General features: G+C 48.6%; 1 protein-coding gene across 5 annotated transcripts in view; it reads left to right on the plus strand.

Moving 5' to 3' along the window:
- The window catches only part of LONRF2 (LON peptidase N-terminal domain and ring finger 2), an 88,356-nt gene extending 66,222 nt beyond the window's left edge, over positions 1–22,134 (plus strand). For 3 of the 5 annotated variants that reach the window (XM_060309142.1, XM_060309140.1, XM_060309141.1), the window contains 2 exons: positions 16,038–16,168; positions 18,016–22,134. In XM_060309142.1, the coding sequence (XP_060165125.1) occupies positions 16,038–16,168; positions 18,016–18,414 (530 nt within the window). In that variant the 3' untranslated portion in view covers positions 18,415–22,134. Of the gene's footprint in view, positions 1–16,037 lie in introns of all 5 variants that reach the window. The other 2 variants (XR_009566100.1, XM_060309139.1) reach the window with 2 other exon arrangements.
- The last annotated feature ends 5,457 nt before the right edge of the window (positions 22,135–27,591 follow it).

Here is a 27,591-nt window from a genome sequence, read left to right on the forward strand (position 1 = left end):
CTTAGAACTGCTTTTGCTGCATCCCATAGGTTTTGGGTTGTTGTGTCTCCATTGTCATTTGTTTCTAGGTATTTTTTGATTTCCTCTTTGATTTCTTAAGTGATCACTTCGTTATTAAGTAGTGTATTGTTTAGCCTCCATGTGTTTGTATTTTTTACAGATCTTTTCCTGTAATTGATATCTAGTCTCATAGCGTTGTGGTCGGAAAAGATACTTGATACAATTTCAATTTTCTTAAATTTAGCAAGGATTGATTTGTGACCCAAGATATCTATCCTGGAGAATGTTCCATGAGCACTTGAGAAAAATGTGTATTCTGTTGTTTTTGGATGGAGTGTCCTATAAATATCAATTAAGTCCATCTTGTTTAATGTATCATTTAAAGCTTGTGCTTCCTTATTTATTTTCATTTTGGATGATCTGTCCATTGGTGAGAGTGGGGTGTTAAAGTCCCCTACTATGAATTTGTTACTGTCGATTTCCCCTTTTATGGCTGTTAGCATTTGCCTTATGTATTGAGGTGCTCCTATGTTGGGTGCATAAATATTTACACTTGTTATATCTTCTTCTTGGATCGATCCCTTGATCATTATGTAGTGTCCTTCTTTGTCTCTTGTAATAGTCTTTATTTTAAAGTCTATTTTGTCTGATATGAGAATTGCTATTCCAGCTTTCTTGTGGTTTCCATTTGCATGGAATATCTTTTTCCATCCCCTCACTTTCAGTCTATATGTGTCCTTAGGTCTGAAGTGGGTCTCTTGTGGACAGCATATATATGGGTCTTGTTTTTGTATCCATTCAGCCAGTCTGCGTCTTTTGGTGGGAGCATTTAATCCATTTACATTTCAGGTAATTATCGATATGTATGTTCCTATTCCCATTTTCTTAATTGTTTTAGGTTTGTTATTGTAGGTCTTTTCCTTCTCTTGTGTTTCTTGCCTAGAGAAGTTCCTTTTGTTGTAAAGCTTTTGTTGTAAAGCTGGTTTTGTTGTAAAGCATTTGTTGTAAAGCTGGTTTGGTGGTGCTGAACTCTCACAGCTTTTGCTTGTCTGTAAAGGTTTTAATTTCTCCATGAATTCTGAATGAGCTCCTTGCTGGATAGAGTAATCTTGGTTTTTCCCTTTCATCACTTTAAATATGTCCTGCCAGTCCCTTCTGGCTTGCAGAGTTTCTGCTGAGAGATCAGCTGTTAACCTTATGGGAATTCCCTTATGTGTTATTTGTTGTTTTTCCCTTGCTGCTTTTAATATGTTTTCTTTGTATTTAATTTTTGACAGTTTGATTAATATGTGTCTTGGTGTATTTCTCCTTGGATTTATCCTGTATGGGACTCTCTGTGCTTCCTGGACTTGATTAACTATTTCCTTTCCCATATTAGGGAAGTTTTCAACTATAATCTCTTCACATATTTTCTCAGTCCTTTTCTTTTTCTCTTCTTCTTCTGGGATCCCTATAATTCGAATGTTGGTGTGTTTCATGTTGTCCCAGAGGTCTCTGAGACTGTCCTCAGTTCTTTTCATTCTTTTTTCTTCATTCTGTTCTGCAGTAGTTATTTCCACTATTTTATCTTCCAGGTCACTTATCCGTTCTTCTGCCTCAGTTATTCTGCTATTGATCCCTTCTAGAGTATTTTTAATTTCACTTATTGTGTTGTTCATCGTTGCTTGTTTCATCTTTAGTTCTTCTAGGTCCTTGTTAAATGTTTCTTGAATTTTCTCTATTGTATTTCCAAGATTTTGGATCATCTTTACTATCATTATTCTGTATTCTTTTTCAGGTAGACTGCCTATTTCCTCTTCATTTGTTAGGTCTGGTGGGTTTTTATCTTGCTCCTTCATCTGCTGTGTGTTTTTATGTCTTCTCATTTTACTTATCTTACTGTGTTTGGGGTCTCCTTTTTGCATGCTGCAGGTTCGTAGTTCCTGTTGTTTTTGGTGTCTGTCCCCAGTGGCTAAGGTTGGTTCAGTGGGTTGTGTAGGCTTCCTGGTGGAGGGGACTAGTGCCTGTGTTCTGGTGGATGAGACTGGATCATTTCTTCCTGGTGGGCAAGTCCACGTCTGGTGGTGTGTTTTGGGGTGTCTGTGGCCTTACTATGATTTTAGGCAGCCTCTCTGCTAATGGGTGGGGTTGTGTTCCTGTCTTGCTAGTTGTTTGGCATAGGGTGTCCAGCACTGTAGTTTGCTGGTCGTTGAGTGAAGCTGGGTGTTGGTGTTGAGATGGAGATCTCTGGGAGAGCTTTCACCGTTTGATATTACGTGGAGCTGGGAGGTCTCTTGTGGTCCAGTGTCCTGAAGTTGGCTCTCCCACCTCAGCGGCACAGCACTGACTCCTGGGTGCAGCACCAAAATCCTTTCATCCACACGGCTGAGAGTAAAAGGGAGAAAAAGTAGAAAGAAAGAGGATAAAATAAAATAAAGTAAGATAAAATAAAATAAAGTTATTAAAATAAAAAATTATTAAGAAAAAAAAATTTTTAAGTAAAAAAAAACAAAAAAAAACGGACGGACAGAACCCTAGGACAAATGGTTGAAAGCAAAGCTATACAGACAAAATCTCACACAGAAGCATTCACATAAACACTCACAAAAAGAGGAAAAGGGGAAAAAATAATATATCTTGCTCTCAAAGTCCACCTCCTCAATTTGGGATGATTCGTTGTCTATTCATGTATTCCACAGATGCAGGGTCCATCAAGTTGATTGTGGAGCTTTAATCCGCTGCTCCTGAGGCTGCTGGGAGAGATTTCCCTTTCTCTTCTTTGTTCTCACCGTTCCCGGGGCTCAGCTTTGGATTTGGCCCCGCCTCTGCGTGTAGGTCGCTGGAGGGCGTCTGTTCTTTGCTCAGACAGGACGGGTTTAAAGGAGCCGCTGATTCGCGGACTCTGGCTCACTCAGGCCGTGGTGGGGGGGGGCACGATGCGGGGCGGGCCTGCGGCGGCAGAGGCCAGCGTGACGTTGCACCAGCCTGAGGTGCGCCGTGCGTTCTCCCGGGGAAGTCGTCCCTGGATCCCGGGACCCTGGCAGTGGCGGGCTGCACAGGCTCCCCGGAAGGGGGGTGTGGATAGTGACCTGTGCTCGCACACAGGCTTCTTGGTGGCGGCAGCAGCAGCCTTAGCGTCTCATGCCCGTCCCTGGGGTCCGTGCTGTTAGCCGTGGCTCGCGCTCGTCTTTGGAGCTCCTTTAAGCAGCTTTCTTAATGCCCTCTCCTCGCGCACCAGGAAACAAAGAGGGAAGAAAGAGTCTCTTGCCTCTTCGGCAGCTCCAGACTTTCCCCCGGATTCCCTCCCGGCCAGCCGTGGCGCACTAACCCCTTCAGGCTGTGTTCAAGCCGCCAACCCCAGTCCTCTCCCGGCGCTCCGACCAAAGCCCGAGCCTCAGTTCACAGCCCCGCCCGCCCCGGCGGGCGAGCAGACAAGCCTCTCGGCCTGGTGAGTGCCGGTCGGCCCTGATCCTCTGTGCGGGAATCTTTCCGCTTTGCCCTCTGCACCGCTGTTGCTGTGCTCTCCTCCACGGCCCCGAAGCTTTCCCCCTGCGCCACCCGCAGTCTCCGCCCGCGAAGGGGCTTCCTAGTGTGTTTCCTTTCCTCCTTCACAGCTCCCTCCCGCTGGTGCAGGTCCCGTCCCTATCCTTCTGTCTCTGTTTATTCTTTTTTCTTTTGCCCTACCCAGGTACGTGGGGAGTTCCTTGCCTTTTGGGAGGTCTGAGGTCTTCTGCCAGCGTTCAGTAGGTGTTCTGTAGTTGTTGTTCCACGTGTAGATGCATTTCTGGTGTATCTGTGGGGAGGAAGGTGATCTCCGCGTCTTACTCTTCCGCCATCTTCCCCTCTCCCTCACATTTGTTCTTGTTCTATCCTTGCCATGAAGTTCAGCGGGTTTTTCTTAAGTGGATGAGCATTTGCTGCTCTCACGTATACATCGACCTGATTACTGGCTTTATATTAGTTATATATGTTAACAGTTTTGGTTATATGAATTTGATTTTGTGGGTATCATTATGAAGCTGGTGGCCATATTTGAGTGTGACCACCAAGAAGCTGGGTGATGACTTGTTCATTGCTTTGCTGTTCATCTTTTAAACTTCAGTAAATCTCCAAATTGAAGGACGATGTTCTACCATCAGCTTTTGAAATGTGCTTTGCCAGCCTTGCACTGCATTGTTCATCCTTTGATCACCATTCAATCCTGATGTATAAACATTCCAAGTTTCTGGTGGAAATCCTGGAGCTGTGGTCTTCTGCCTCTGTCACACCTTCCACAGACATATACTCTTTCAACATAATCCATTCAGTCATTTTCATCTGCATTCTCCACAGTATACTCAAAAGTTCATTTACATCCTCCAGAGTCATTAATGGAAGTCTCCAAACACAGGTGTTGCTTTCTGTTGTCCGATATTCCTGTGTTAGACCCAAAGAAGATATTTTTCACCCCCGTGATTGTGAAAGTGAAACAAACATCCTTTTACTTCTGTAAAGGAGGCCGAAGCGTTTTCTGAGCTCTAGGAGACCCATCTGGAGCCATTAACAATCTTTTTTTGATGGTGAAGTACGCCTTCTGGCATTCTCCAGCCCAACCTAGAGGATCACTCTCTCTCCCTTTAAGGGTCTCGTACGAAGGTTTGGCAATGAGCCCCAAATTAGGAATTCAGTCACAGAAGAATCCTGCCATACCCAGGAATCCCTGTAATTGTCTCTGAGTTGTTGGTATTACCACCCTTTCCAAGACTTCCCTTTGGTCCGGGAACAAGATCCTCCGTCCTTGAGATCATTCAAATCCCAAATATTTAGCATTGGATTGAGAGATTTGGGCCCTTTTCTTTGATATTTTGTATCCTCGATCAGCCAGGAAATTAAGAGACCAAACTGTGTTTCTGTCTGAAGCTTCTTTGGTTTTACTGGTAATCAAAATGTTATCTACATACTGGAGTAAGGTTCCCCCTATAACTGTAGATCCCTTAAGTCTTTGGCTAAGGCTTCCCCCCAAATGGTGGGGGCGTTCTTGAATCTGACATAGCTGACATAGGCATTCTGAATACGCCACCCACCCTTTTTTTTAATATTTATTTATCTATTTATTTATTTGGCTGTGTTGGATCTTAGTTGTGGCATGTGGGCTCTTCGTTGCAGCACGTGGGCTCTTCGTTGCAGCACACGGGCTTCTCTCTAGTTGTGGCGCTTGGGCTCCAGAGCACGTGGGCTCAATAGTTGCGGCACGTGGGATCTTAATTCCCCGACCAGGGATCGAACCCGTGTCGCCTGCATTGGAAGACAGATTCTTAACCGCTGGATCACCAGGGAAGTCCCACGCCATCCACTTTTTGCAGTTTTTTCTGGATGTCAGGAGCAGTCTAGGTAATAAAAGTCATATTTTATTACCTTTGCTAGGATCTTCTGGATCTATATCAGTCAACTGCCTGTACGTCTCAAAGATTCTCCCCAGGAATTCTGAAGGGTTTTTGTCGGGTTTGGGCCTCAGTTCCTGAACTTTGTTAAGGCGCCCCTGCTTGGAAACCCCTGTCTGCAGTCCTGAGATAATGAGGCCTCTGTAGTGGTCAAGCTTATTTGTCTCCAGGCTTGTTTGGGTCCCATCCCGGTTCAGCGAGGGGGACAGCAAGGGCAGCTCCTGCCCTCACCGGCTTGCCTGGAGTGGCCTTGTGAGTCCTGTCGGCCTCCTGTCTTGCCTTTCCCACGACCATTCTGCCTTCCTCAGAAGTGAGGAGCGTGTTAAGGAGGGTTTGAAGATCTCCCCAGGTTGGCTTGGAGGTAGCAAAAATGGGGGAGAAAAGATGTTCCGTTTTCTTGGGATCGTCCTGGTGTGCAGGCATGTTATTCCTCCAGTTGCACAGGTCAGGTGTTGACAGTGGGGTGTGGAGGTGTACCAGGCCTTGAGGCTGACCTGCGGTGTCAGTTCCTCCTATGAGCACTTGCTTTTTTTTAAATCTCTTCAGTGACCCTGTGAGTTAGTGATTATTATTTTTTTCTTTTTCTTTTTTAAAATTTATTTATTTATTTTTGGCTGCGTTGGGTCTTCGTTGTTGCGTGCGGGCTTTCTCTAGTTGCGTCGAGCAGGGGCTACTCTTTGTTGCGGCGCGTGGGCTTCTCACTGTGGTGGCTTCTCCTTTTGCGGAGCATGGGCTCTAGGCGCGTGGGCTTCAGTAGTTGTGGCGTGTGGCCTCAGTAGTTGTGGCTCGCGGGCTCTAGAGCGCAGGCTCAGTAGTTGTGGTGCACAGGCTTAGTTGCTTTGTGGCATGGGGGATCTTCCTGGACCAGGGCTCGAACCCATGTCCCCTGCATTGGCAGGCAGATTCTTAACCGCTGCACCACCAGGGAAGCCTCTCTTTTTCCTTGTCTCGCTCCAGCAGCACGGGGGTCTTTTAGGGTTTCTCCCGTTGCACCATGACCCTACATTTCTTTTGAATTACCTTATCTTGATATAACGTGAAAGACTATACATAAGGAAACTGATGCCGTTTTTCTTCCTTTTTTACAAAATAAGTCTAACTGCAAGTTGGCATTGTAGTTCGGAGATCCGTTCTCAGGCCGCTGCTCCCCCAATTCTAGAGAGTATTGCAGCCAGGTAGTGTCACAGAACAATATCGTCTTTTTCCTTTTCATAGGCTCGTAACTGAAAGCGCCCCAGTTTTGGAGAATGCATCTCAACAGGCTGCATTTCGGTGTACCATTTGCATTTCCCATTTTAGGGGCTTTTTCCATCTGGCCACGGCAAACAGAGGCTCTCTAAGAACACTGACTGTGTGGTGTTTGCAGGAAGTATGTGTCACCGGTGCCTGGGTTCAGGCAAATACCGGCTTGAAACAAGGTGACTGCTTCACCGTGAAAATGAAGGCCTGAAAAGATGTTGTTTCTTTAAAAGGGGGCCCCTTTGAAGCCATTACCTGTCATGAGCAAATGCTCCAATACCCCTGTAAATTTCTTAGTCCCTTGGGAACATCCCAAAGGATCAGAGGGAATGGTGCCTCTTTTCTTGGAATCAGAAAACCCTCATGAGGTGAATTCGTAGAGGGAGTTTTGTTACCGATGCAATGAGTCCGTCGCTCGCATGGGGCGTGTAGCCAGTGAACACATCAAGTGTTTTTTTGGGGGTTTTTTTTGCGGTATGTGGGCCTCTCACTGTTGTGGCCTCTCCCATTGCGGAACACAGGCTCCGGAAGTGCAGGCTCAGCGGCCATGGCTCACGGGCCCAGCCGCTCCGCGGCATGCGGAATCTTCCCGGACCAGGGCACGAACCCGTGTCCCCTGCATCGGCAGGCGGACTCTCAACCACTGCGCCACCAGGGAAGCCCAAGTGTTTTTGATTAAAGCAGAAGCAGTTAATTACTTGTGACAAGTCAGGAGACAGGGAGATAGCTCTCAAAGTGCTGACTCCCCAAAGAGCTGGACCAGGGGAGTTTCAAGTCTGGGGAGCATGCATATTCATGAAAGGGTAGGCGTGATCATTGTAATGAGGCAAAGGTTACTCTAGCTTGCCAAAAACTGTGAGCAAGTAGGTGGTTGGTTGTTTTTTGGTTGGTTGTTTGCACTGTGGTATCTTGTTGACTGGAATACACTGTAACCTTTTTGGAACATCTGGTGCCTGGAACTTTCTGCAACTTAAAGGTTAGTTTCTACAAAACAAAACACACTTTGGTTTAACCCCATCCTTTCCCTACTGCTGCCTCACTAACAGTTTGTCATGATCACTGAGAAACTCAGTCCCCACATAGCCAGTTCAAACAAGTAACAGTAATAGACGATAACATCCCTCACTCACATTCACAGACCTCACTTTCAGACGAATTTGCTCTGAGTCAGATTCGAGACCACATTTAAGCCAACAGTTTTCAGGAGTTTCTAGACCACATTCAAGTTTCCAAGTATCAAGAGCATCTCTGAGAATGATTCTTTCACTTCCTTTCTCTCCTGCCAGTGGGGTCTCCCCCTAATACCAGGGCCCTCCAACAAGCGTCAATACCAGCGCACCCTCACTGTTACCGAATTAAGTCGTATGGACCCCTGCTCGGGCCCTAGCCCGATCGAGGCCCTCTGCCTTGGCGGGGAAGGTTCTTCTTCCATTTGGGTTCGTGCAGCCAAAAATGAAACCCAACGTAAGGTGGAAGCAGCACAAGCTTTGTTCGATGGCCAGAGAATGGAGAAGCAGGAACTTAGTTCACAAATCAGCTTCTCACTTTAATGGTGAATGGGATTTGCTTTTAAGGAGGAAGGGCAGTCAGGGGAGAAGTGAGACCAGTGCTGGGGAGCACGGTGTTAGTTTTCTAGGAAAGAGGCAGAGCTCTTCTGGAAATGGGGCGCCGCCCCTTTCTTGTTCTTTTCTGGGCTGTGACCTCTGATCTTGGCCACCGGTAGGTGTGTCATTTAGTACACTAATGTATCAATAGTAAGATCAGCATAAAGTGAGACTCACGGTCTGTTGGAGGTCAGATTCGTTGCCATCTTGGTTTCAGCTGGTTCTATCTGGTTTTGTTTCTCTCTTCCTATAGCTTCCTTTGTTTGTGCCCAGACCCTGTGACTTAAAGATACGTTAGTTCCTGTTCAAGGGAGGGGTTAGTGGGTTCCTCTTCAAGGGAGGAGTTGGTGGGTTTTGAGCAAGGGTCTAATGGCAACTCTGCTAACATAATGAGAGAAAACAGGTTTCAAACCCCTGTTCTGAGACACCCAGAAGAGATCTTGTTCGGGGGCCTTTCTTTCTGCAGAAGTGAACCGGCAATGTGCCAAAGGCTGTGGACGCTGTGCCAGGGCAGAGGTTCTGAGGATGCGTCTTCTAGCCAAAGTCGCCTAGACAGCTGCTGAGACAGGTTGTCTGGACCCCACTCCCGAAGCAGGGCCAAGAAGCCATGAGCAATTGTCCAGACAGGATTTAGGGTCCCATCTGGGGTGCCAAAATTTGTACCCGAGTAAGTGGGCTCCTTGCCCGCTGCACAACAGAAAGACCAGATCCTGAGGGAACAGTCTTTTGCAGAGAGCAGGCTTTACTGCGGGGCATCCAAGCAGGGAGACAGGAGGCAAAGGTCAGATCTGTCTCCTTGATCAGGTCTTACTCAGGGGTATCTATTGTGGACGTAGAGAGCAGGAGGGGGAGGGGGCTCGGAAAATGATTGGCAGGAAGTAAGGTGTGAGTGTCAAAGTTCTCTACACAGGCACGACTGTCCTTCTTGCCTGTTCATGGGTCACGTGTGCAGTTTTGGGGCGGTCCATATGTTACCTGTGGCGAATTTTCAGCCAGTGACATCTAACGTTCACTGTCGGTCATTCTAGTTCCTCAGTGCGCCTGCTCGCCCGGGCGATGCTCAGTTGAAGGGGCCCTTAGCAAGTTGTTTCCATTCCTGCAGTTTCCGCGGTACGCTGCCGGACAAGTTTGGGGGGCTCAGTAAATCGTTCCATAAGATACAGGGTGTGGTTTCAGTGCCATCACTGAATAATGTGGTACTGGTACTTCAGTATTGAATATTGTCATAAACTGTATAAGAATTCTTCCATCATCTTGGGCCCCAGAATTGTGCATAAGAAATTGTTTTCCACGTCTGGTTGTGTTATATTCCTCTGGAAATTCAACCATGCCACGAAGTTGGGTTTGGAAGTCGATGTCTGTTTTGAATTCTGTTTGCTTACCTCGGTAATGAGTTTTGTTCTAACAGGCCCTCTCCATCATGGATGTCATGGGAGTTCTTCTAAGGACCTGCAGTAGTGTTGCCCTTGGTTCTTCTTTGCATGTCATTTTAACCTATTCAGGGTTTTCCTTAGTTCCCCTCAACACTGACGTTGTGCTGGTGTTTTCCTGTCCCATCCTGAATGATTGTAGTGTCTTCCGAATCCTGAGGAGTTGTACAGACATTGCAGATTTTCCTCTCTTCACAGCGCTGGTACCTTTTACTCCCATCTCTGTTCAAGGAATGGAAACGATAGCAAAGATGTTGACAATGTAGCCTTTTCTTCTTGTGAGTGTACTATTTCTGTCATATTCTGCTGAGAAATAAATATGTCATATTACGAAGCAATAGAAGAAGGTTTGGGTTTTTTTCCCCTTTTATAGCTGTCTGACCAATGGTCATTGGTTTACTGGTAGGGGGAAGCCTTACGAATGTCTTAGGGATTTGACATCTGGGTTCAGCCGGGCTGGATCAGCCAGTCGGTAGGTACCAGCCAGGGGTGTGGTGGTCCATGCCAATTGGCAGGTAAGTCTGGGAGTCACCTCTTCAAATAGCGGCAGATGCTTCTCGTGGGTATCTCTGTAGCACATCGATTCAAGGGACACATTATCCATTAACCCCGGGGACAGGATGGTTGTAGGGAGGTTGATTAGATGCCTGGTATCCCCCCCGCCATGACGGCTATGACACCCAAACCCTTGGTCGTAGGAGAGCCACACCTGTTCCCACTCCTCCCAAACAGGTGAGACGCTCTATCAAGTGTTCACGTCAATGCGTTTGCTGCCTATTTTGCATAGTACTTTGACCAAGCCCCTCCTTTCAAGCTCCACCGTTACGGAATGACCCAGCCACATCCATCCACATGCCCAGTGACTTACTAACTTATTAACTCGTGTATCACGAGATCCCAGCCTCAGCTGGTCGTCCTCTGTGCATTTCTCTAGCTGTAGGACTGGACCTTGGTCCCGCTCTTCTGCAAGACTCGAGTCCTGACCCCGTGTGCTGTTACCAGCTAGGCTACCAGGCAAAGAAGGGTTATTGTTGGCAATACAGCAACACACATTATCGGACCAATAAAACACAAGAGTATTTTTATGTATTAATCCTGGAAACCAAAAGTATAAAGAAATGTTACCGGCTGTTTGAACCCAAGGACGTTTCCTAATACGCCTGGATGGTTTTTGACAGGCCAAACATCAAGGACCATTTGGCGGGGACCAGCTGTCTCAATGGGTGTTCTGGACAGGACCAAATATGCACTAATCGTACAATTTGTGACGTAAACTCTTAGTGTGTAAATTTTGGATTTCCAGTTGGATCAATTTGTGCACCTTTGTTTTAGTGTAGTTACACGTGTATAGGTATTGGTGACCTTCAACATAGAATAGTCAGTGATCTTTATCAGCAGAAACGGGTTTATTCAGTAGTTGACTTCTGGTAGGAGATGCAGCGTGCATCTTTCCCTGTTGGGGCCGGTAATGGACGGTTCTTTCTCCTTGACGGTTCTTCTTCTGAGGTCTGTAACCGACAGTGCTTCCTGTGATTGATGTTGGCGTAGTACTGCATGAGCAGCCCTTCTGGCCTCCTGACTCCATTTTAGTGAGGTTTTACTTTTTAAATTTTCACTAAATATATTTTTATTATATTTGCATTAAAATTATATACATATATGTACACACACATATATACACACACGTATAGATAGATCTATTTAGTTACCTTTTGTTTTCTCCCCTGTGTCTACAGGGATTTTTTTTTCTTCAAAAAATTGTTTTCTGTTTCAACCTTTTAGCCTCCTGCAGCTGAGGTTTTTAGTTTCTGTCTGATTGGAGGGAGAGCGGGGTAGCGAAGGAGCCTGGTGCCTTAGGCAGCAGCCTCTCCCTAGGACGGCCGCTGACTGGAGCATCATCTGTCCCCTTTGCCCCTTCTTCTTTTAAATTTTTTCAGAATGGCTTATATCTCTGGGCTGCTAAAAATTTTCCCTGTTTTTCCTTTCTTTGTCCCTCGTCTGTCCATGACCCTTTCTTTCCTTTTCTCCTTTGGTGTTAGCCTGGTCAGCTTCTGGTGGTCTTGAGTGGCCTCCTTCCTGGCGTGTCCCAGTCAGCCTCACGGGGCGTGGTCTTGATCCAAGAAAGCAGTGGTGACAGCATCCTGATGTGGGAGGAGGCTCACAGCCTGTTCACAGGTAGCGACACTCACAGTGCCCAGACACGTCGGCCAGGAGACTTACCATCCCCCACGAGCTGAGAAGATTCCTTGGGCCTTGGGGGATTGGGGACAAAGTGCTCCTTCCCTTTATCCTTTTCTTTCCTTCTTTCTTGTTTTATATTGAGTTATAATTTGCATAGCACACTGGACATTGAGCTGCCGGTCTCCACGGAAGGGGTCTCTCACATCCCGCGGGGTCAGGGACAAGTCGCAACAGCAGCAAGGCAGGCCTCAGCGAAGAGGTTTGCCCTTGAAGCAACACTGAAGCCTTTAGGTGCCACAGTTTACTTCAGGAGGCCACCCGTCACTGTGTCACCCTTTAGCACACGGGGGACCAACACCTGGACCCTCTGCCAGGGACAGCCTCTGACAGGGCAGGCCGGTAGGGCCCGTCGCTCACAGGGCGGCGGCGAGGGTGACTCAGTGGGGCCGTTGGCTCGCTAGGTCAGGCTCAGGTTCCAGCACACACTGGCGGAGGAAGTCACTCCTCGCTCCGTTTTGGGAGGCGGCTCTGCCTTGTTAGCCGGTTATCCTGGTCACCCTCAGGGTCACCAGCCCGGAGACTAGGCTTTCGGGGTGGAGAATCACATGGGACGCATAGATCTTATTACATAATCCGGAAGGTGCCAGTGAGGGGTTACAATTAACATCATCCTGGGCTACAGCCCCTGAGAGTTAAGTGAGGACCACGCAAGGCTGCCCCCACTTCAGACACCAGCCACACCGCACTTGTGACCGACTGTCTGCAAACTGGGGGGTTCTCATTACCTCCTCGGGTTCAACCATGTGCTAGAACAACTCAGGGAACTCTGGAAAGCTCTCCACTTAGGGTCAGAGTTTACACTCCAGGATGTGAAATGGGACCAGTCCAAAGAAGAGACCCACAGGGCCAAGTCTGGGAGGGGCCCCAACGCAGACTTGCCTTGGAGTAGGCTCAAGTTTGAGAACCACTGCTCTGGCCGGCTGAAAGCCCTGCAGCGGGCTCTAAGGGCTAAGAAGTGCAGCTTGCTTACTTTCTAAAGCAAACAGACCAACACGATACCCCAGGACAGGGGAATGAGCAATTTGTTTCTGTGCTGAGTGGACAGGAAATAAAAAACTGCATACAGTCTAGGTTTTCTAGTGTCCCACTTCTGCCCCAAACACAGTGTATTGACTGTTTTGTCCCTAAGCCTCACATGTGGAGAATTAAAATAATTTTGATGGAGAAAAAAAAAAAAAGAGTAAGTGAGAACCACAGAGGGTAGCAGGCCTTTGAGGTCTACTTATAATTCAGGCTGGAAAACCATGGCAGCATATGGCAGACACAGCCTGAGTTGTGGCCATGGAGGGGCCAACAGCCAGCTGGGCCTTCAGAGGCAGACGTGGGCCACTTGGTGACTCTGTTTAGCAAGTAAAGAGCAGTCGGACACATGCCCCTCTGTCGAGCGCCGTCACCCTGCTTGCTGTACCAATTGTGTTAAAATATACCCACAGGATTTTAATTTATGGAGGTGACTGAGTGACAGGGAGAGGGCGATGCCATGCCACCTTGGGCCGCAGGGAGAAACAGCAGACCCAGTCAGGAGGCTGGAGTGGGGGGAGAGCGTGGGACAGAGCCTCTATTGTAAGGGCGGGGGATGCAGTGAAGGACTGGCTAGTTTGGACAATGTCGGTGGGCTCTGGGCTGCAGGGTGGTCTCTAGTTGTCTGGTACCGGCTCTGGATGATTCGGGCAGGGGAATATTGCCTCTTGGAGGGCAAGAGCCGTCAGAGGAGGTGCTCAGAGTGTGGGCTGTGGATTGGTTGGTTTTCATGTGCAAGTCATGCTCCCTGGTGGGCCCTTTGCTGTCTCTGAGAACTGGCTGCTACCCCAGGAGAGGCCAGTCTCTCCCCAGTCTGGGTGGTCCCCACGATGTCAAAATGTCACAAAATATGAAAAAACATCATTAAGCAAGCTCATTGTAGCATTCTGGCTACAGCCTCTGTAAGAGGTTTGTACTCTGGAAATAAGTAGGTGTTTTCTGCAGGGCGTGGGCCTGCGGGCACCCTGCACTCTGTGGCCGCAGACCCACTGCTGCAGTCAGGCAGCAAAGGCACAGGTCTGCAGAGCAGGGGGCTCCCAGGCATGTGACAGTCCGCAGGTAGAAAGATCGAACCTAATCACAGTAGAAAACACTGAGGAAGTTTGCCTGGGACGTCAGGACAAAAAGGGGGTTTGCAACTTGGCTTATCTCTAACCTTTTACCTCCAGGGATCATTTTAAAACCTTGCATTGGGACCTTCGTTATTTAATATACTCTTCTAATTTGAATGGTTTGGTCACGTTTTTCACTGGCGTATATTCTCTCTCGTGCTGCTTACCCACCCCTCCACCCCATGCACACAACTGTCCACGGAACTCTGGCAAAATAACAGGTCAGAGAGTTCTATCTGTATGTTGCTCTTTCATGCGTGTAGAGGGTGGTGTCTTTATAGCATCTTAATTTTATAGTTGTGAAATGATTTTACTAGTTAAGAATTTGATGTGTATTTTTTTTCTATTTAATTAGAAGGGCAGGTGTGGATATAAGTCAATGGAGATAAACTTAAAAATCATGCTTTTTCCTATGTAGAGATAGGCAATACGTCATCATATTCATAGAATGTAGTTGATTCCTCCGGCCTTCCTTTTATTTCCTAAGTTCAAGTCAGGATTAAAGGTGTAATAACAAGATTTGGCATTTCTTGTTGCTTACGTGAGGCCCAGACTTCAATGTTGTGATGTTTACTTCGTCTATTCTTGTACTGTTTGCTTTCTTTCCTTGGAATTGTATATCTAACGTTTGGTATTTGGAGTATATAAGTGTTGTAAATGTTCGTTAATAAATAATTGTGCGCAAGTAATAGGGTAGAGTGACTGGAAATTAGATCCAATCATTGTGTAGGATATTGTATTAATTTTCTGTGGCTGCTCTCCAACCAGTTACCACAAACTTGGTGGTGTTAAACAATAGAGGTTTACTATTTTGAAGTTCTTGGGGTTAGAAGTCCGAGATCAAGGTGTCAGCAGGGCTGTGCTTTCTCCAAAGGCCCCATGGAAGAGTTCTCTCCTGCCTCTTCTAGCTCCTGGTGGTAGCCAGCAGTCCTTGGCTTGTGGCAGCGTAATTCCATCTTTGTCATCATATGACTGCCTTCACTGCGTGTATCTGTGTGTTCAAATCTCCCTCTTCTTATATAAGGGCACCAATCGTTGGATTTAGGGCCAACCCTAATCCAGCGTGACCTCATCTTAACTTGATTACATCTGCGAAGACCCAGTTTCCAAAGAAGATCACATTCACAGGTTCTGGTTGGACGTGAACTTTGGAGGAACACTATCTAACCCAGTACAGATGTGGAATTATTCCACCTTAATTCGGGAGTAGAAAAATAAGGGAAGTCAGCGGCTTTGCCTTAAAAACAAAAATTACTTCTTAAAATCAGTTCTGTCCAAGGCAGATAAGATTTTATAGGAGCTGAAGCTTGTATAGTGGTTTTTTGTTTTTTTTTTTAGGGGTGGGGGTAATGCTTCTTAAGAAAAGGAATGTAAAATTCCAAATACAGAGTTAGGTATGAAAATGCATATTTATTTAGAATTTTTAAAGAAGTAAATTAAAAGTTTTAAAGTTGACATATACCACACCCATCACAGAATACTGAAAGCCATTTTTATTAACTGTCTGACACCTTTATGATACTTTTCCTTCCTTTTTTTTTTTTTTGGTTGCATATGCTTCAATCACCTCCTCCTATGACAGTTTTGTACTGTATTAGTTTCTTAAGAGATAATGATATTTAAATTCTGTCTCTCGCATGGTTGTTGAACAAAATTGTAATTTCGAAGTTTCAGTTTCACAAGTTGTTATTGGTGATGTCATTGAAATTGTTAGGATTGCTGTCTAAATTTGGGGAAGCCTAAACTGAGCTTCTTTTATATATGAGCTGTAAAGTTCAGGCATTTTTCAAGGTATCTCATGGAGGGGTGACTCATCTTACATCCTTCATCACCGCCCAGTAGAATTTTCTGTGATGATGCAAATGTTGTATATTGGAGCTAATGTGGTAGCCGCTAACCAAGGTGGTTATTGAGCGCTTAAAGTGTGATGCGTGTGGCTAGGAAACGGAATTTTTAATTTAATTCCATTTTAACCCTTTGTTCTTCACCTAGAAATCTGCCCACTCCCAGCCCTGGGGCCAACCTCAGTGCCCTCTGGTGGGCCCCCCTCCAGGCCCAGTGACTATGTCAGCAGACTAGAACCTGAGCCAATGAATTTGGTGAAACCATCTAAGGCTGTGGAGGTATGAAAAAATCTGTCTCCTTCACTCACCTGCGTGTGCTCAGAATGACTGTTGAATCAACATGTTTAAGAAGGGAAAGGCGGGGCTTCCCTGGTGGCGCAGTGGTTGAGAGTCCGCCTGCTGATGCAGGGGACATGGGTTCGTGACCCGGTCCGGGAGGATCCCACATGCCGCGGAGCGGCTGGGCCCGTGAGCCATGCCCGCTGAGCCTGCGCGTCCGGAGCCTGTGCTCCGCAACGGGAGAGACCACAACAGTGAGAGGCCCGTGTACCGCAAAAAAAAAAAGAAGAAGGGAAAGGCGTATCGTTCTGGAACAGACTCCTTTTTATGTTCTCGAGGCTTCTTTCAGCATGAGGCCCCATGTGTCAGTCAGGATAGACCACAATGCTACAGTAACAAGCACACCCCCAAATCTCTTGGTTTTCAGATGGTAAAGGTTTATTATTTTACTTCCATGACATATCTATGAATGGTGGGCACCAGGGATGCATGGCCCAGATCCCCTTCAGTGCAGGACTGGTGGCCTGCTGCTGGGAGAGTGTTTTGCTGTTAGCCCCTTCAGGTGACACCTCACACCAAGTCTCATCCCTTCCCAGAGAAACTCACATTCAGTGGTTGATCAAAGTGATAGCATTAAGGGTGCAGCCATCTCAGCCCAACATAGGACAACTCCGAAGGGTCCTTTTAGCTCCTGAGTTCCCCGTGAGCCCAGCAGAGGCTGCTGTTGCACCTGCAGTCTGGCTGGACTTCCCCCTTCCTGCCTGAGGTGTGAGTCTCACAGGTGTTGTTTCTAAGGGCACGCTTTAATAAATATCCTGCAGGAGGAACTCTTGTCTTAGAGTCTGCTTCCCTAGAGCCAGCCTGCAGTGGTTTAATACCAGGAGTGGGCCAAGAAATCAAGTGATCAAGTGGGGTTTTGGAGTTGGATTACTCACCACTTTCTGGCAGTAACTCCCCATCACTGGCCATAGGGCCTCTTGCATGAAGTCACCATCTAATGGTTAAAACTTGCACTGGTGGTGAACTGGGATGGTGTACTAGCAGAAGGAAATGCACTGGTTCACGCGGGGTGTCAGGCCTTTGAGAAATGCGTGTAAATAGTTATAAGGACAGTGGAATTGGGCAGCTATTGCTAAGACCGATCGATGCTCTAGAAAAAGATAAAAAGCTATGAACAATTTATCACCAATCAAAAGCCCTGGGAAATTTTGAATACCCAGGTTCCCCTGAACCTTCTGAAGCTTAGAGATGATGCCAGGGCTCCTTCCTGTAGGGCGAACACCATGGGCCCTTCAGAATCTACCCCCACCTACCCTCCTGGTCACTAAGCTTATAACTGGGGTTAAATCACAATAAAACCCATGCATAGACGTTCTGACCTGATTAGGGGTAGGGGAGAGTGCTGTATCCCAGAGGAGCGACAAGACCTTGCCCATGGGTACCAGCAGAAGGCAGAAGACTGTGCCTAGGGTGGGATTCTGTAGGTGCTTCATCAAAGGGTTTGGAACGTAAAGTTGAGTAAGAGAGAGCTGGGTGATGTGGGTGCAGTCTCTTGGGACTCCGTATCTGTCTAACACACTGGGAGGACTCCAGGAGATGGGAGAATGCCCTGGTGAAAGGGGTACCAGAAACCCTAAAATCCAGCCCAGAGCTGATGTGGGAAAGTGCATTACAGAACCCAGCCCACTTATGGCCCTCGGGATTGGAGAATTCCCGAGCAAGAGAGGCCACGTGACAGACATAACTGCCAGAGGCAGGTGAGGCGTCACAGTGGAGGGAGGGATGCTGCTGACCCACACGTGGGTACCAGGATGGTTATTACAGCAAAGTGTCCCTGGGCAGAACAGACGCACAGCCGCCAAGGGAGCTGCTCCGTCCGTACCCCTCAAAGAAGTCAAGGAGCTGGGACCAGGAGGTCAAGGGGAGTTACTCCAACAGAAAATTCACATTCCTTTGCCCAGTCTCCGTATCTGAGTCAGTTTCAGACCCAGAACCCACTGCCTGAAGAAGAGACCAGATCCCCAGAGGAAGGGGACGGTCACACCCTGGTAAGTTTCTCTTGGGCCTTCTGCAAAGGTCCCTTCAGCCAGTCGTTCAGCTACCAGTGCACCAGGGGAAGAGGAATATTTCGCATTTCGAAGACTCTCGGACATAGGATCCGGGTCTCTATTGTTATCCAGGCACATGAAACATCATCCTGGCACCCCTGTTACAGTGGGGTGTATGCAGTCCTGGTCAGGACCTAGCTCCCTCTGGGTCCGTTGGTTCACAGACTCACCAGCCCGGGCGGTCCTTTCCCTGGTCCCTGAATGTGTAACAGAATAGACCTACTTTAGGGTCTTTGGCCTGAGAGGTAAGAGCTGTCATAGTGGGGAGGGGCAAGCAGAAGCCTCTGAAACTATTCCCCCCTTCCTCAGCCAGATGGTGAATGGAAACAATCCTGCGTCCCAGTGGGATGGCAGAAGTTAGTGTTAAGTATCAAAAGGATGCAGAGGCAGTGGTCCCACCATTTCTCCATTTAATTTACTCGTCTAGCCCTTGCAAAATCCCAGTGGATCCTGGAAAATGAGAGTAGATTCTCCTAAATTCAACTGAGCATTCACCCGGGTCGCAGTCTGCCACACCAGATGTTATGTCTTTGCCAGGATATATTAACTTATTTGAGGCAAAGGGTGTACAGACATAGATTTCTCAAATGCATTTCCTATGAGAAAAGAGGCAGTTTGCATTCACATGAAACAAATACATACACTTATAGTTTTGTCCCAGGACCAGTGTTGACCCTTCTGCCCACCGTCACGATATAGTCTGAAGAGACCCGGATCATCTGGAAGTTCTGCAGAGCATCTCATTAATCCACTGCACCACCTGATACCATCCTAACCAACCTGGATTAGCAAGAAGTGGCCAGTGCGTGGAAGGCCCGGGTGGTAGAACGTGCATTGCAGAGGGCGGGAGATAAACCCTACGAAGATTCAGGACCTGCCGCCTCAGTGAAGCTTTTCAGGGTCCAGTGGCGAGAGGCATGCAGGAACAGGATATCCCACCTGAAGGAAAGGACAGACGGTCGCCTCGTGCACCTCCCACCATGAAGAAAGCAGCACAGCATCTTGTAAGCCTCTGCAGATTTGGGAGGCAGTGTGTTACATGTCTGGGGATTCTGCTCCAACCCACATATGAGATAAAACAAAAAGCTGCTGACTGGCGGCAGCCCAGGCTGTGGTACAAGGACCCCTGACATTTGGAGCGTGTAACCTGGCAGATGTATCGTTGGTGGGAAAGGAGCTGTGTGCTTCTATGGACAATCACAGCACATACCCCTTTGCCTCTGCAGAGCAATACTGTGCCTCTTCCACTTTTACAAAACACTCCTGGTACCCTGCGGGGCCCTGGTAGAGACGGGACCCTTGACCATGGGCCGTAAAGTGGCTGTGCAGCCACAGATGCCCTTGATGAGCTGGATTCTGACACACGCCCCCAGGACAAGGCTGGGTGGGCCCCCAGGATCCATTTTAAGATGGAAGTGGTATATCTACAGTCTCACATAAGCCAGAGCAGGGGGGACAGCAAACTACACAACTCGTAGCCCAGATCTCTCTATCACCCACAGTTCTTGCTCCAGGGCAGCTCATCCGTTCCTTCCTGTGACTGGGAAATTGTGTATGACCAGACGAAGGAGGAAGAGAAAGTCCAACTCTAGTTCATGGTCAGGTGGGCTTGGTACATGTGTGGAAGCTGAAAATAGATGGCAGCTGTATACACCCGCAATCAGGGGTGGTCTGGAAACGGTAACAAGGCAAAAAATCACACTCTTAAATCGGAGCTCTGCAGGTTGAGATGTCTTGGTTCCCAAAGGTAGACTTCTGCCTGGGAACATGTGAGACTCATTGAATTACAAGCTGCCGTCTTCATCTGGGCGTGTCAGAGTCACCGGCAAGCAGGAAGAGGCACCATCCTGATGGGGGTATGTGCCCAGAAGGACGAGGCAGGGCTGCTGCACACTGGGATGTGTGAACCCGGGTGATGCACGGGCTGCCACGTGGGCCTCTTGCTGAGTGTTGATGGTAGATGAACAAGCAACAACTCCAGCCTGAGAAGGGCATGTAGACCAGCGTTCATACTTCGCAGAGGTGAGGTTCTGAGTCCTCACATGGATTAAGCCACTGAGACCAGCAAAGGTGCTAGCTGAGGCGAGGCGAGCCTGGAACAGATGGTCCAGAAGGGGGATAGTGTTATCAGCTGTGGTCTTGAAACCAGCAACAGAGGCATCCTATTAACCTCCTTTTAAGTGTCCCCCAGGAAGATGAGGAGGCCCCCGGGAATCTTGAAGGAGCTGCTTCCAGAACATATATGAAGAGATGTGTCCAAGAGGCACAGATCGGTTTATTGATTATTTCCACCAACAACCTCAGAACTGAAAGATAATTCGTGGTACTTTGTGACAGAACAATAGGAAACTTGGACACTCCAGAAGGGCTGTTTTTCTAGGACCGGGACCACCCCCTTGCCAATCCTCTTCAGCAGGAGGGGGCAGTGACAGCTCTGTCATGAGAGAGAGAGGAACTCCCCCCCCCCCCGCCCCGGTTCTTCAAACCAAAGGTTGCCATGGAGATGCACAGTAGACTTGACACTGTCAGGGGTCCCTGTTTCACATGAAACCTCAGAAGCCGACTTTGGAAAACACAGCGAGTGACTGGCCATTGTTTCAGACAGCAGAAGAAAATGAGAGGCAGCGGAGGAAACGGTAGCAAGTAATAGATTCATTCCTCTTGCAGCAGTAACATCAGACCAGACTGTGAAGCTGTAGGTCAGATGCTGAGTGCCTGGGCCGTGGCTTCCCTAGGATGCCCACAACACGGGCAGCAGCACAGGAGAGCAGGTCGAGCTGTGTGTCCAGATCCCTCCCCGTTTGTTTCTTCACCTCTTCAAGACAGTTTCAGAAATGCACTTCTGAGAAAAGATCTTATATCCAGTAAAACTCTGCGGAGCAAAGACAAGCAATTAGCAATTGGCATAAACACAGCCCTGGCAATAAGTAGCAGTAAGTAGCAGGACCCTTATAAGCTCAGCTTACAACTGAGGGCCACCAGGTGGATGCTGTGGCCGCAGCCAGGGCCTTGGAGCCGGAGGAAGGGAGGGGGACGAGGTGGGGGGACACCCAGTGTGCACCAGAGCTGATTGTATGGTGCTTTCCTGTGCTTTCTGGCTGCCCACCTCTGGACACAGCTGGGCACACCCTCAACTCCAGCTGCTGTTCACATGAAAGGAGGCTCTGAGAGGCCCCCAGGCCCCTGCCGAGACTGAAGCCAACAGGAGACTAAAGCTACATCAAAGCAAAATGTAGCACCCAAGTACCTTGTTATATTACAGGGCTGTTTTTAACTCTAACATGTGGCATTTTGAGCCGTATCTGTGCAAGTTAGTGAGGGGGTGCTTGTGGAAGGGCAGGGATGGGGTAGGATTGGACTCCTGCAAGGACCTTCTCTAATTCAGTGGTTCTCAAGTTGTGGGCCTGGACCAGCAGCTTCAGCACTGCTATCTGGGAGCATAACTCATCTCAGCTTAATTTACATCCCCCAGCAGGAAGAGGGAAGGTTTTCTCCTCGCCCAGCAACAACCTAGCCAATGAGAAACCACAGCAACGCCTAACTCTCGCTCTCCTCCAATGAACTTTCGTTCAAAACAGCTCCTCCCAACTTCCCCCTTCTCTTCTATGAAAGAATGCTCCTCTCCCGTGTCCCCCAGCCTTGCCCATGGTTCACCATACTGTGCATGGCCTGAATTGCAATTCCTCTGCTGTTCCCGAATAAACTCAATTCTGCCACCTAAACCACCTAAACCACCTTGCATGTTCTCTAACTGGCATGTAGCCTAAGCAATAAGATGTTTGCCCAAGTTGTTTTAGAGGAACTCGGAGTCAGCTGTGTCTAGTTTGAGCTGAGCTGGTTGAGACCGGAGTAGACCACCAAGCCTCCAACTGGACGGGTGCGAGTGTCCACTCAGTGACCTTTTGGTGTCAGAGGGCCCCAAATCCCACCCTCAGATGTGCTAAACACCTCAGTTTTCTAAACGTACAGAGGCCTGTAGCATAGTCACACCTGGGCAGAAGGATGATTACTGCACCTTTTTCCATTGCCTTTCCCCATACCCCCAACGCCCCTCATGTCTCAGACCTGCCCTACTGCTTTATACTTGATCCCATAAACACCCCTTGCTTTCGGGGCCTGTTCTCCCTTCTCCTCTCTTGGCTGCCTCGTGAATAAACCCTCTCTTCGTTGCAAACCTCCGGGTCTCACCATTTGGGCTGGCTGCCTGTGGAGCAAGACGAACCTGCTTGGGTAACAGAATTGGGACCTCAAGACAGACAAGACAGGTCTAACTCCAGAACCCACAGTCTGAGATGATGGAGCTCTTGAATGACGCTGCTCCCTCAGCAACCTGTGTCAGCCTCCTGGATTCCAATTGTCTATACTTTTTATTTCCCTGCCCTGGGCTCTTCAAAGGCAGGGATCCAGTCTTTTTTTTTTTTTTTTTTTTTTGCGGTACGCGGGCCTCTCACTGCTGTGGCCTCTCCCGTTGCGGAGCACAGGCTCCGGACGCGCAGGCTCAGCGGCCATGGCTCACGGGCCTAGCCGCTCTGCGGCATGTGGGATCCTCCCGGACCGGGGCACGAACCTGTGTCCCCTGAATTTGCAGGCGGACTCTTAACTACTGCGCCACCAGGGAAGCCCAGGGACCCAGTCTTAATTCATCTCCCCAGTATGTGCACAGAGCTCTGCTTTAGGCTCTCATAGATATTTGGTGTCTCAATGAATAAAGGAAGAAAGGGAAGGACAGCAGAGGGAGGGGAGGACCGGATGGGGGGAGTGTGGGAGGGGCAAGTATTGGGGAGAAGTTCCTTCTAAAGGACGGGGTGTTTGGGGCCATCTGCGGTACTGCAGAGGACTGAGGCGCAGGGGTGTGAGCTGTGGGCAGGGCGCCCCGTCGGGGGCTCAGCAGGTCTTAGCTGAGATCCCAGGACAAACGGCTGCAGGAGAACAAAGCACGATCGCCCTTGCACAGGCATTGGTTGTGGAGCAGAGCGCTTCCATAGGCCCACTCTCGGCGTTTCTTCTCATCCAAAATTCTAGGCAGGGGTGGACTTCCGTTTATGGGAACGGCAAGCGCGATAATTCTGGCTATAAATGTAGCTCCCTTTTCCCACTGATCTATATCATGTATGCCGTAATTTCTGGTTGGTCTTCGATGGGCGGCCTGTCACACAGTCTAGTTTTAAATTCCTCTCTCCTTGAGCCATTTTGCCAACTAGTTAATACTGAGAACTATCTTATACTTAAACATACTTGAGAGCTCCAGTCAAAGGAACCCTGGAGTGAGTTCTTTTATGAAGCCGAGAGCCTTTTTACAAAGCAGAAGGATTTTTCTGTTTTACACGTTTAAATGATTTTTGAAAAATTCTGACCCAACTGTACAAATAGTAGAAGATGACGCTTTGATGGGATGTTAAACCGAAACAGCCCAGAGTCACGTGGAAGTTTCACCTGTGGCTATAAGTTAGTCAGCAGCAGGTCAGAAAAAGGGTGAAGGGTCTCCATGAAATGCACCCGGCAAACTTGCTTATTTTGAAACAGACCTTTCTACTGAATGCTTCCCCACCCCTTGCCCACGGTGGAAACGGCAGCAGCAGAAGCAGCCTCCTCCTCCAGAAGTGTTTAGTGTTGTTTCTCTCTATTTACAATCAAGAATCGTTAATAACTATGCCAAGGGAGCAGGTTTGAAAGGTAGCCCTTGGGGCAAAATCCATGGCTGAGTCCTGTGATTCTTCCCCTTCGAGTGGTGCTGGAGTGTTAAGACCACGGAATTTGGAGTCAGATCTAGGTTCAGATTTTGTTTCCATCACTCACTAGTTGTAGGGCAGGTAACAACCTCACTAAGCTTCATTTTTCTCACCTGTGAAATGGGACTAAGAAACTCTTATCTGGCAGGATTATTACGAGAATGGATGAGACAGTGCATGTAAACACAGCAGGCACTGAAGAAATAGAAGCTGTTATCGTCACCACTAGTTACAGATGAGGCTTCTCTCTTTTTTCTGCCTGGAACTCAGAAGCCATGAGTGGAGCTCTAGCAACCCTGTTGGGATCATGATGTAACTTTGTGAATGGAAGTCATGCTTCAGGACTGATGAAGCAGAGGGCAGAAGAATTGGGGTCTCAGATGACATCGTGGAGCCCTGGATCATAGCAGTCCTGGGCCACCTACTTCTGAGGGACTTTAGGTTGTATGAGAGAAAACGCCCCCTACCTTGTCTAAGCCATCATGACTTGACACGTGTTAGTAGCAGCCGTGTGCAATTCCTTGCCACGTGGCTTTAAGGAGAGACCTCCTAAAACTTCTGGCCCTCACTTTCATTTCTGAAATAAAGGAGGGGCTCAGATAACCCCTCTGGACTTTCCCCTCTCACATAACAGGCTCCTATTTCGACCTCCTGAGTCTGGGGGTTACACCAAAGCAGAGTTTTTGCCTTGATCTTTTTGCTTAGTTGCAGCAGCCTGGTTTGGGGGTGGGGCAGGGGATGGGGAGGAATGGGGCAGGTGGAGGGGCCAGTAGAAGGTAGCAGTAGACCTGAGGTTAGCTCAAGATTAGATCAAGACCTTGAGGTCCTCATCACCGTGTTGCTGTCCCCCTAACACTGCCTACAGGAGGGCGCCCTCAGCCCACTTCCCGAGCTCAAGGGTTGTCGTGGTCAGCATACCAGGAGGATATTTGTTCCCACAAGCTCAGCCGACCTCTTCCCAGTCAGAGCTGCTTCGGTTGCCTCTCCTCCTCAGCGGGATGAAAGCAAAACGTCTAACAAAAGACATCAATCTCGTGATTTTTTAGATGAGGAACTAGAGCAGCAAGCAGCCGTATTGGGAAATGGCCACAGGGGGTCGCTGCGCGCTCAGTAATGAAGGGATGGACGCCAGCCCTCGGGGAAGGGGAGGCTGTCTAGGAGGGTTCGGATTTGAGGAAGGAGCTGCCCGTGGAAGGGATGGAAGATCTCCTTTCTGCACAGCTGAGTCCCCCAGTGCAGCCGAGAGGGAAGAGCCATAGTGTTGTCTTTGACCCCGAAACCAGGCTTGCAGAATATTACTGTTATTGTTTTCATTGTGATAGGATTTTGGAATTCTCATGTAATCTTTTCTGGCTCACAGATCATGAAAGCTATAGATCCTCTCTCTAAAAAGGCCAAATACCCACTACGATAAATCAAGGCCAAAGCCTGGAGCCCAGGGGGTCCTGGTGGTAAGTAAGTGTCTAGCTCCCCTTGCTGGATGGATGGTAAGAGAACTTCAGGGCTGCCCTAGTCACAGGTTTGAATCCCACTCTGGCGGGGTGACCTGCTTTACTTATTGGACGCTTGCTTTTCTTACTTATAAAATGGGAACTCTGAGTTCCGCCTTGGTCGGGAGTTACTGTGGGTACAGCACACGGAGAGCCGTCAGCAGGTGGCCATGTGCCTCCCAGGTTGGAAGCACAAGAAAAAGAGGCCTGGGGAGAAGCCGGTGGGCTGGGATGTTGTTACCAAAAGTGGGGTCCAGGGGCTTCCCTGGTGGCGCAGTGGTTGAGAGTCCGCCTGCCGATGCAGGGCACATGGGTTCGTGCCCCGGTCCGGGAAGATCCCACATGCCATGGAGCGGCTGGGCCCGTGAGCCATGGCCACTGAGCCTGCGCGTCCAGAGCCTGTACTCTGCAACGGGAGAGGCCACAACAGTGAGAGGCCTGCGTACCGCAAAAGGAAAAAAAAAAAAAAAAAGCGGGGTCCAGCAGCTGGACGTGCAAAAGCCAATAAGGTGGCAAGGTTGGTGGAAAGGAAAGTTTGCTTTATTGCGGAGGCCGGCAACTGGGGATGGGGTGTGGGGGAGTTGGGGGGAAGGCAGACTTGTGTCCAAAGGCCGATGCCCCCCACTGACAATCAGCGGGCCAGAGCTTTCATAGGCGGAGGGAGGGTGCTACACGCAGTAGCGGCACAGTCAGCTCTGACTGTCATCTTGAAATTGGTCACGCGGTGGTCTGATCAGCGTGGTCATCTCGATTGTTTTAAGGACAGTTAGTCTTCAGTTCCAGGGTCGGTTTGTTTCCATTTCTTTGAGGCTGGTTCTCAGAATTGTGGCAGCTTGTGTCATGGCTACAGTCTGGTCATCATGTAGTTAACTTCTTCCACCTGGAGGGGGTTTTAGTATCTATAAGACAGCTCACAGGAGATGGCTCAGAATATTAGCTGTAGCTTTTAAGGAGGAACTAAAGGTCCTTGACTTTGCTTAATGACTCAACTATTAGTTTTGTCTTGTTGGACTGTTTTCCTTTGTTTCTGCACTTTCTCACTTCTCTAGTTAAACTTTTTCTTTGGCTAAAGGTTTTCCACAGACAAAAGGCAGGAGGAGGACATGGGCAAGGACCACAGGGCCCTGCTCCGTTTCAATATGAGCTTGGATGTGTTTGCACGTGGCCGGGAGAGGCAGTGGACGGGCAGCCTAGGGCTCAGGGGAGCTGGAGGGCTCTGGGGTCGTGCAGATGCACGGGGTGTAGACCAGTGGTTCTCAAACTTTAATAAGCTCGGAAGCACTGGAAGGCTGTTGAAACAAAGATCGCTGGGTCAGCGGACCCTGAATACCGTGCAGTTGTAACCAGCTCTTTCTGGATCCCCAGCAGGGGGCCTGGATTCGCTGCTTTTCAGTGGTTGGTCTAAAGGCAGGGATGAACTTCAGAATTTCTGGTCGGTTTGGAATTGTGCCTTAGGGAGTGTCTGGCACACCATCTTCCTGTTCCTTTATTTTTGCCCCCAAAAGATTTCATTTGACCAAAGGGTTCCCTGTCTTTAAAACATTGGAATATCATTGGTCTAAACCAGTGGTTCTCAAAGTACGTTCCCCAGATCTGTGACATCAGCGTCACCTGGGAACTTGTCACACAGCCAATGTCTTGGGCCCCGCCCCCTACCTGCGGATCAGAAACTTGGGTGGGAACCAGCAGGCTGGGGTTTAACAAGCCCTGCAGGTGATGGTGATGTGATTTAAAGCCTGAGAGCCGCTGGTCTGAAGGAAGTGTGGGCCCGGTGCTCGGGCTTCGGCCATTCTCCCGTTGGCAGATTTGCTCCTAGCGTCCTTCTCCTTAGCGGCTCTTTCCTCTTTGGCATCCCCATCCCCTACCTTTCCCACCTCCCCTCATCAGACTCCGGGTGTCTAAAGGTGCTTGCCCCTCCCTCTGCTCCCTGAGCTGGCACCTTGCAGTAGAGAGTGAAGGGCTCACCAAGTACACTAACTTCCACCAGTCCCATAAACGGGGGTAAGGAAGTTCCTGCCCAGATTTCCTCTTGCAAAAATGCATGCTTCCTTAAGAAAAAGAGAAAGTAAGAATCCCAGGGCCAGATGGGGATGCTG

Source organism: Globicephala melas, chromosome 12 (genome assembly GCF_963455315.2).
Source record: "Globicephala melas chromosome 12, mGloMel1.2, whole genome shotgun sequence".
Lineage (NCBI taxonomy): Eukaryota > Metazoa > Chordata > Mammalia > Artiodactyla > Delphinidae > Globicephala > Globicephala melas.